At 31.3% G+C, this 10,714-nt stretch overlaps 1 protein-coding gene across 1 annotated transcript; it reads left to right on the top strand.

Moving 5' to 3' along the window:
- The first annotated feature begins 504 nt into the window (after positions 1-504).
- Positions 505-10,677, top strand: LOC124535808 (protein regulator of cytokinesis 1-like). The gene is made up of 14 exons (XM_047112167.1): positions 505-727; positions 969-1,168; positions 1,545-1,665; positions 2,085-2,314; positions 2,837-2,985; positions 3,497-3,664; positions 4,329-4,501; positions 4,895-5,042; positions 5,426-5,554; positions 6,026-6,162; positions 6,959-7,066; positions 8,209-8,350; positions 9,217-9,336; positions 9,665-10,677. Exons 1-14 carry the CDS (start codon positions 693-695, stop codon positions 10,088-10,090), a joined length of 2,286 nt encoding a protein of 761 aa, XP_046968123.1. The 5' UTR covers positions 505-692; the 3' UTR covers positions 10,091-10,677.
- Positions 10,678-10,714: the final 37 nt, after the last annotated feature.

The following is a 10,714-nucleotide window of genomic DNA, read 5'->3' as shown; positions in this document are numbered from 1 at the left end:
TCTCACATGGCAATAACTATTTGGCTTTAACCTATTATGATAAAAGATATAAAATTTATAACCACATATTTAGACTCTGATTTTTAAGAATACACTAAAAAATTGGATAAGATCTAATAGACTCGATTGTTGATCACAAACATGCTTTTTTTATATATAGTTTTAAATTACAATAATAAAATAGTAGCCTAACATATTTGTTAAATATATATATAACATAATAACATAAATATATTTGTATAATACTAAATTATAATAATATATCTATAGATGAAATGTTTTATAGATAATATATAAGGAACAACTCAAAAACTTTAAGAAATACAAAAAAAAATTTTTTTTTAATTAAATTAAATTATAATAAACATTAATTTATTAAATTAACTGAAGTCGAATCAGCTTTCTTGTATTTGTCACACTATTGACATAAATAATCCGTAGACCATAATCTCTATGATATCTGCGCCAATGGCGGCAACGCCCAATCACATTGAAGCATTGGAATTTGGACGTTTTGTTTGTAACGTATTGAATTTTGAAAACTTCAAACGATCGAGTCTCTTTAAAACCGGTGTCGTATCAATTTCTGAAAATTTGATTTCGTTGAAAAATAACGCAAGATTTAGGATTAAGTGGTTAGTGTGTTAAAAGGAGTGAATTTTAAACAATTACTTGGAGAGTTTTTCGTAAAAATGATCACGTTAACTGAGGATGTCGGCAAGCTATTGTAAGTTTTTCTTCAATTTACATGAATAAAAATCGTTACTATAATCACCTTTACATTTTTGGATATTTATATCGGATATTTAATTTAAATTCTTTAAAAAGATGTATAAATTGTTATATTGGGGGGAAACAATTATTGCATTAATCAATTTTTAACCGTGTTAATTATTACGTCGGTTTACAGCTACAATTTTTTAGTTGTATTCATTTATTTCATGATAGACACGAAAATTTAATTACAGCAATGAGGTTCTTCATGAAATATCTCAGAATATTCGTCACATGATGGAAGAACTTTGGCTTAACTGGTCTCATTTGGGCGTGGATGACAATACAAAAGTGAGCAATATAATCAAACTGAAACAGATTGAGAAGGAGTTTCACAAAGATGTGATATCAGAAACCAGACAAAAACTTATAATAATGCAAAGTCAAGTAGACAGTAAGTATAATTTCAATAACAAATTGCTAACAGCCAATAAACGGATAACAAAATACAAATATCTAAGTCTGTATAAATGACTTTCTAAAAGTTAATATGAATATAGAAAGTCCACAGTGTGTCATATGTTATATTATTTATATTTCCAATTGAGAGTTAATTTCATGTCAAAATAATTATAGTTATTGGTACATGGACACACTAGAGTAAACAATATATTTATAAGGAAATTTTTGCATTATATTTGTCTGAAACACAATCTGGATTAAAAGATTAAAATCCAGTTTAAAAGTATTTTTATTATATAAACTCAATTAAATAGAACTTCATTAGACATCCCACACATATACAAATTTAACCGAAGTTAAATTTCTAGAGTTAAAAGAAGAAACAGAAGAACTAAGCCGATGTCTATCGGTGGATATTACAATTTTGGACTTCAAAGAAGAAATGATGTTAGTTGATTATAAGAGAGAATTAGAAGAGCAAATAGCTGGGTAAATGACATTTTATCATAATTGGATAAATTATTTCTAAGCTGGGAATAAAAAAGTTGCTAATTAGTCATAGCTCCGCCTGTTATACCACACATGAAATAATTGTTTATATTTATTTTGTTTTGAGCATTATTACAAATTCTGTTTTATTTATTAATTTATTTTTTGTGATTAATCCTAAGGTTTCTTTATTTTTGTTTGTGGTTAACAATAAAGTGCATTGCAGTAATTTTTCAGTTATCTCCTGTATAAAGTTAAATATTTTGATATTTTTCTAAAGTTTATGTTAAGAAATACAGGCATTAAACATGATGTTTATATTTATGTATAAAGTAAAAATAACATAAGAGGCTTTATTTTAAACTACATTAAACATCTCTTAACAAGATATTAATCTTAATTGTGAATTAATAATATAGATATAGAGAGCAAATGGAACAGCGTCGCAAGAAGATGAAAAGACTTGTTGAGTGGCAGAGGGATCTTACTGAAAAGCTTGGTGTTACAACCCATGAGCTACAGGAAATACCTTTGCCTGCTGAAGAAGAATTGGATAAGCTCAAAGATCACTTGGAAGTCCTGCAAGCCGAGAGAGATAAGAGGGCAGAGTTGTTTCTTAACACACAAGCTGAAATTAAGGATATTATGGGTATGAAATAAACTTTTTAATTTTTTTTTATACAGTTATAAAACTTATTACTGAGTTATTTAATGTACTAATATACTATACTAATAATTCCTTACACATTATAAATAAGTAAGTTATTTCTTGTATTTGTAATATTTTAAAGCAGTAATAAATTGTATACATTTACAAGTTAACAACATTACATTATACAACTTTTTTACGAAAGTAATTCTAACAATATTGTAATTCTGTTTTATCGAATATAAACAAAATTATACTTTTTAAGTTTTTACAATGATAATGTTTGAAAACCTATATTTGTTTTTCTCATGATTATATTTTTCTTGTATTAATAGTGTATAATAATATATCAAAGCAATAATAAATTGAATACATGTTAATAATATTCGATTATATAAATTATTTATTAAAGTAGTTCTAAAGATGAAGTAACTCTTTGTAATTACTTTTTAAGTTTTAACTGTGATTGTTTGAAACCTTTATTTGTCTTTTTCTTGATGTCACCAATTTCTTTATTTTTAGACAAGTTGCAAATAAAACCCCAAAGTAAGTTTGAGCAAACTGTTGTAACATCTCTATCAGTGGACTTTAAGGTTACTGACTACAATATGGACCGCCTGGCAAAGTTGAAACAAGATTTGCAAGAGAAGTATGATCAAACTAACAACCGGGTAAGTAGGATCTCTTTGAAAAATCTAAAATGTATAAAAACTATCTAGACCAACCTAATCTGACAATAAAGACAATACAATTGACTAAAGTGTATCAAACTTAGATAAACATTTTTAAACTATTATTGATAATTTGTATTACTTTGCTACGGAATTATGCTAAAATAATAGGGTTGCAAATAAATATTTTTTGTCAGTCGATACTTATTTTAATTTCATAACATTGACGACCTCCATGGTCGAGTAGTGTGTACACTGGTTTTCATGGGTACGCCACTCTGAGGTCCAGGTTCGATTCCCGGACGAGTCGATGTAGATTACCATAAGTTATCTATGTTGTATTGGGTCTGGGTGTTTGTAGTACCGTCTTTACTTCTGATTTCCCTAACACAAGGGGTTTTGCTACTTACATTGGGATCAGAGTAATGTATGTGATGTTGTCTCATATTTATATTATTTATTATTATTATAACATTTGTATGTGTTAAATTGAGTTGTACTTTTTATACAGGTTTTAGAATTGCGAGAGAGACTTACTAAGCTTTGGGACTGTTTGGAGGAAGACTATATTTATCGTGATAACTTCCTACAAGCACATCCTGGTTGTCACCCTGCCACGGAAACGGCGCTAAAAGAGGAAATAAAGAGATGTGATCAGATTAAAAGACAAAAGATTGCGGTAATTGTTTGTCATTATCTTTTTTTTTCAATAATTACGTCTTATTCGAACCTAACTTACCAGAAGTAATTTGTACTTTGCTTTAGTTAGATGTCACAAGTCATATAATTGTTATATAGTCATTTTTATTTGCTACATAATTTATTATGTTAATTCTATAATAATAAAATTGAAATGCAAATTAGGTAAATTTTAATTATAAAAATGCACTACTATAACTACATAGGTAAAGGTACCCTGAATTGATTTTAATTTATTTGTTATATTTATATTGAGAATTTCATTAAACATAAAAAAAATTAAACAATAATACAAAAAGATCCACATCTTTGTTTCTTCAAAAAGGCTCGAATGTGAACTTTTGCATGCTAATAAGCTTATGTCTTAAAGACATTTTATTAGGACATTTCAAAATAAGATATATAAAGTTTTATAATATAGTTTATTTTATTATATTTCTGATGTCTTTTGCATAACTTTCGCACAACAACACAAAAAGATGAGTTAATTTACTCAACTTTTACAAACTGATGCGTGATAAGAGCAGCTGATTTGCTAAACCATACGATTATAATAATAAATAATTGGATATATACAAATTTAATGTTACTGTAACATAGTCTTTAAAATTTTATTTACATAAAATTTATATCTTGGCTCACAGGTGTTTGTTGCAAATGTGCGTACAAAGATAAAGTTGATGTGGGACAATGTGATGTACTCAACTCAAGAGAGAGAGGAATTTTTGCATTACTACCAGGATATATTCACCGAAGATACCCTCACCTTGCATGAACTATATTTGGATAGAATTACCAAATATTACAATGATAACAAGTAAGTCTATATTCTTGTTTGGTTTTTTATAATGTCAATATAATTTAATCTGTTTATTATTATCGCTAATACTATAATTTGGTTATGGGTAGGTTTCTTCATGTTAAAACAATGTATTGATATGTTTTTGTATATCTATATTAATATTATTTATGTGAAAGTAACTCTGTCTTTCTATTTGTCCGTCTGTCGCTCTTTGACTGCAAAACCAATTAACCAAATTTGATGAAATTTGTAATGAAGCTTAAACTCCAAGGAGAAGGACGTAGGCTACGTTTTTTTGCTTAACATGTGACAACCAACCCCTAAAACGCAAGCGAAGCCGCAGGCTAGTTGTCTATATGTTTATGAGCCATCTAGATTCTATACAAATAAAATAAAATATTTCCTCAGGCATATCTTTGAGCTGGTAGTGACACGCAAGAATCTATGGTTGAAAATGACTGAACTAGAAGCGCGTGCTTCTGAGCCTGGCCGGTATCACAACCGCGGAGGACAATTGCTGCGAGAAGAGAAGGAACGGAAGACGATAGTTAGCAATGTAATTGGTTTTATTTATTTTATAATATGTTAAAGGTTTAAGATCAGGAATGGCCTACCAATTAAAATCCAGGAATCTGACTTAGACTTGAAAAGTTTAAGCCCTGGCAAGCATCAGTAAAGGATCAGGTGCTTAATTTGTGTTTGCAATTCACCTCATGCACGATGAAGTGAAATGAAAAAAATTTCTTAAGAGATGAGTTTACTTTTTTTGTAGAATTCAAAACAATATGTACTTAAGTTTTTAACGGAAATTTTCAATTATTTATTTTAATCACCTTCACACAGTGTATTTTGAAACTTGAATTTATTTAAATATTAGTCCGATAAAATGGATACACTGCTTTTTATTTCAGGTATTTAATAATATTCTTTTTATTACAGTTACCTAAAATCGAAGCTCAGATTCGAGACTTGGTCACTGAATATGAGTCTAAGACAGGCAACACCTTCACTGTGGACGGAAAACCTCTTTTGCAGTTGATACAAGATGAGTGGGAGATTAGAAAAGCGGTTAGTTGAACACACTCAATTATTTTTACTGTATATTCATATAAGTCTTACAAAAAGAGAATGTATTAAAAGTTTGTTGGAAGATATAATGCTATAGTTAATGTAATAAAGAAAATATTTTTTATTCCTGCTTTCTTCTTTATTATATAACTTAAAAAGTACATTTATTTTCTTGGTAAAATATACTTTAGTATTATTTTTGTTCAATTAGATTATTTCTTCTTTATTAGGACATAATTAATCTATATTAATATTATAAATGTGAAAGTGACTGTCTTAGTATTTGTCTGTCGCTCTTTCACGACTAAACCACTGAACCAAATTTGATGAAAATTGGTGTGAATCAAACTTAAACACCGAGAAAAAATATAGGCTACATTTTTTGCCTTACCCGTGACAACAAACATCCTAAAACGCGAGTGAAGTGAACTACTAATCTTTTCTAATAAAGACACTGTACATCTTATACAGGAGCGTCATAACAAGCTATCGGCTCGCAAGCAGGCTCTCACCCCGACCACCCCTCTGTTCCGATCGCTTGCGACCTCCCCTCTCGGCAAACGAAATCGCACAGCTGCTGGCTTAGCCGCCACTGCTGAGAAGAACAGGTATTTTATTATCATTTTTTATTGTTATATCTCTTTGTCTATTGGTGTTATAGCAATTTATTAAGTTACTGCAGAGTCGGATTTAAAGGTGTGGAGGCCCCGGGGCCACAAAGCAGTGAGGGCCATAGACAAACAGAAGCGTGAACACCCTAATAATTATATGATTATGAATTAATTAGTTTTTTTTTATTTCAATCAGTAAGCTATGAATTGTTTCGTATTTGTATCGGTAACTTTTAAAATATTAAATGGTAACATTATTATAATTTGACTATATCTCAGTATTTGTTAACTTGCTGAAAACTGTGGCCCCCTCTCATGTGGAGGCCCCAGGGCAGTTGCCCCGGTTGCCCTCCCCTAAATACGGCCCTGAGTTACTGGTGAACTAGGTATTTGAAATTTTAAACATTTTTTAGAATATTATAAACTGTAATTTAATAATTGAAAAAATATTATACATGAGACATATGATTAAAAAGCAAATAATATTGATTTGAATAATAATTAAACAGGTATTTTATTTATCAAAACCAATAATAATAATTTATTATTAATTTTTAAAGTAAAGAGTGTGTTGCATCAAATATTAATTGATCATGATGATGCATGAATAGTCTAATAAATGTCACTGTATGCCATTGAAATTAATGATAGGTACTTCTTATATATTTCAATATGATCTATATAAACAGTACTATTATAAATAAATATATATTTAAAATCGGAGAATCCCTCACCATCGATGCATGTTAATTACAAGTGTTTAGTCAGTGTAAGCAGGTCTTTTGACTTCTAGACCCCCCAACAAGCGTCAACTCATCACCGGTAGCGCAGCCAAGGCGGTCACCACTCTCTCCTCCAACCTGTCCGCGCTCAAGAGATCCGCTATATCGACTGTGAAGAGGTAAGCTATGAATGCATTGATTTATACAGATTGAAAGCACCAGATTCACTGCTAACCATAGTTGAATATATGCCAGTTAATAAATATTATAATAACATAACTACACTCTTACATTCATTCTTTTATAAGCCACCAGTATCAATCAGCATGAGCCTGAAAAGATGTCATCGATATCTTTTAATTTTAATTAAAAAATTATTACTTATGTACTTTTGTTTTCAAAAATATATAATTTCTAAATGAAAAATACTCTTTTTAAATCATCATTTAATATCTACAACTATAATATATATACATATATAATAAAATTTTAACCATTATTGGTGAGAGCTATCTTGATGTTATTATAATTTCTGATCTATCTACCTCATAAAGTTATTAGCATAGCTGTTATACTTTTCCCAGCACACCCCAGCAAACCGTCCGTGCAAATGGTGTTCAATCTGAGTATGTTGATATATATAAGTTTTATCTCATACTATGTAAAACATGAATGGCCATGCTCGCTATGAGGTGGTACTTCTATGTAAAAGGGAATATTAATGTAGGCGTTAAAAAAATCATGCTCTAATACAAAAATACTTGTCATCCCTTCTACTATTTCAGCGCTCGTTTGTAACTTAATGAAGTGAAAATATTCACGTCATGCAGGCAAGTTTGATTATTGACACGTAGCTAAAAGTTAATTATACGTTACATAAGTAGAGGGAATGAGAAGTGTTGTTAATGTAGAACAATCCATAACAAGTTGCTGCCCAATTAAATTGCTTAATCATAGTGTAATTATTTAGTTGCTCTATTTAGTAATTATCGTAGCGAATTGTGTATTCTTACGTAATTAGTGTATTTGATATTAGATCTTATCTTGTATTATTGATGTTTTAAATAAGTTATTGCTCTTATACAAAATAAATCGTATGTGCAAGTTTTTTTTTGTTACGTAAAATATAGTCGTCTATGTATAATATGGCAGGAATTTGTACGTTGTTATTAGTATAGATTACAGTACCCGGATATATTATTAGTGAATTGTTTTTGTTATTTTGTTATGTGATATTAAAATAAATGTGTTGATTTTGATTATAAAATCTGAAATTACTAATGGATAATCTGCTCTAATATAATTAAATATGATTTCGCAGACGCATCAGCGGTCGGCTGGCGGCTCGCGCCGTGGCGGAGGGCAAGGGGGAGCACGCCAAGCGGAAGCTCGACTATGGAGCGGAGGGCAAGAAGACTCCTAAAGCCACCGTCAATGGCAGCATTCTCAAACACAAGCGAACCGTAAGTCAATCGTCTAAAAAAAAAAAAAAAGTAAAGTAACAGCCTGTAAATTCCCACTGCTGGGCTAAAGGCCTCCTCTCCCTTTGAGGAGAAGGTTTGGAACATATTCCACCACGCTGTTTCAATGCGGGTTGGTGGAATACACATGTGGCAGAATTTCTATGAAATTTGTCACATGCAGGTTTCCTCACGATGTTTTCCTTCACCGCTGAGCACGAGATGAATTATAAAGACAAATTAAGCACATGAATCAGCGGTGCTCGCCTGGGTTTGAACCCGCAATCATCGGTTAAGATGCACGCGTTCTAACCACTGGGCCATCTCAGCTCGTTCGTCTAAACACATTGTATATAAATATTTTACTATCAAAACATAAATTATAGTATTGATAGTAAATCATGAACAATAATCATAAAGCCACATCGAACTTGAAAGGGGTTGTCCATTAATCACGTGAGGCTTGAAAGGGGGGGGGAGGGGTTTGATAAAAATCACGAAAATAACACAAGCGGGAGGGGGGGGTGTAGTAAGATATCTCGTGTATTTATTTTTTCGTCTAATGCGCGATTTTTAAACAAATATGGTCCTTAAATTCAGAAATAAAATAAGATTATAGTTTATACCTGTATTTAAATTAAGATAATATTCAGAAAATTTTAAGATTCGTTGTAGGTACTAAAAATACACTTGATGTTGAGAAGGCGGAGGGGGGGGGGGTCTTAAACCTCACTACGTATCACCAATGGGGGAGGGGGGGTTAAAAAATGCAAAAAAAATATCACGTGATTAATGGACAAACCCAAAGTGGCAAATTTAAAATATTCTTAAACGTAATATTGTTGTTTTTAATATATGTTCGTTCCCAGTCGCTCGGTCGTCGTCGCAGTGGCGGTCGGCGGTCGACTGGCGGGGCGCTGTCGGGCGAATCTCGCGCCACAGACCCGCTTATGGAGACCACGCTCCTCACCACATACACTGACTTCAAGGTGACCTCATTGCTCTGAGTAAAACTCAAATGCGTGTCTTTGCGAGGTTCCTTTGAGGTCCCAAAAACACGCACACACGGTTTAACAATCAAAATATTACATTTTTAGTCTAATTTTCTAGATTATCTCTCTATTCTCCAATAAGAGATACAAGAAAGTTGTAAATTAAATATGGACTAAGCATATCTTGATGATTTATTATAAACAAGATATACTCAGTCCTTATCATGTTAAAAACCTCTATAAGCATTTCATTTAATGACTAGACTACCATAGTATCGATGAAATAATGCATTCTTAATTAATCTTTATATTTTATCATAAATAGGATGGCATTAACGAAAAACAGATCAGTCGAAGCTCAATGGCCAACAACAAGGGCCACGAAGTGAACTTACCGACAATAGTTTTTCAAACATTAGACGAGAGAAAGGAAACCCCAAAAAAAACTTTAAAAACGAATCCAACTCCACTGACACCTAAAATCGGAAAAGAGAATATACAACACGTGAATATGCCGATGACGCCTAAGAGTAATCTCCTCTGCACGCCGACGAGACTAACTCGATCCGCCTTGAAGTTGAATAACGATGGTTTCGCGACCCCCCGAGCTCCACTCAGCGCGAACAAAGTAAACCTTCAGAGACAAAACACAGCCACCAGTATGTCCTTAAAGACGACTCCAAACAACGTTAGCCGGTCTAAGTCGCATTCACATTTAATGCGAGCCAAAAATTTCCCACCCCTCATATGAAGCGCTTTGACCTGATGATGTGTGCATATTTTAATACAATGCTTTGCTCTTTTTATTACAAATAGCAATGTATTAAGATGTGTGGACAATCAATGACATAAGTGAGATTTTTATAACAAAAATCAAATGTTAATTTATGACATACCAGTTAAATATTCCATTTGTATGTGTCCCATTATTATTATTATTATTTTGATAGGTTTAATTGACATTGTATTGAGGTAATTTAATATGTTAATAGATTATGTTATGAATAGTATATTTTTTACGTAGTTTCATATGTTTTTGAAGATTTTCAGTTGGATATAATTTTCGTTTTAGTTGTGTTTTTATATAGTGTCATAGTTTTAGAATAACTGGCTCGATAAAAGTTTTAAAGTCACCGATTGAAGTTGTGACGAAATACCATCAAATAATTTTTATTTTTATTCATACTATTTACATGATAATACTCAGTATATATTGTCCTGGCAGCTTTAACTGTTCGTTTGTGAGATGTACTTAATACTGGTCAGTATTGTATGATTTGAAGAAAGTCTTAGCACATGTGGTTCACTATTTTCATGCACATTAATATATGATAATTTTCGATATAATGTAATTCGGAATAATTTGAATTTGTAA

The sequence above is a fragment of the Vanessa cardui genome, chromosome 15 (assembly GCF_905220365.1).
Source record: "Vanessa cardui chromosome 15, ilVanCard2.1, whole genome shotgun sequence".
In the NCBI taxonomy this organism is placed as follows: domain Eukaryota; kingdom Metazoa; phylum Arthropoda; class Insecta; order Lepidoptera; family Nymphalidae; genus Vanessa; species Vanessa cardui.
The sequence above is the reverse complement of the archived record's forward strand: the minus strand, read 5'-3'. Positions and strand labels throughout refer to the sequence as shown.

What these genes read in the sequence shown, in the direction of transcription:
- LOC124535808 (XM_047112167.1), top strand. Translation starts at nt 693, where the DNA reads ATGATCACGTTAACTGAGGATGTCGGCAAGCTATT. An exon ending in AATGCAAAGTCAAGTAGACA is followed by an intron (nt 1,169 to 1,544) that starts GTAAGTATAATT and finishes TTAAATTTCTAG; the next exon opens with AGTTAAAAGAAGAAACAGAA. An exon ending in TGAAATTAAGGATATTATGG is followed by an intron (nt 2,315 to 2,836) that starts GTATGAAATAAA and finishes CTTTATTTTTAG; the next exon opens with ACAAGTTGCAAATAAAACCC.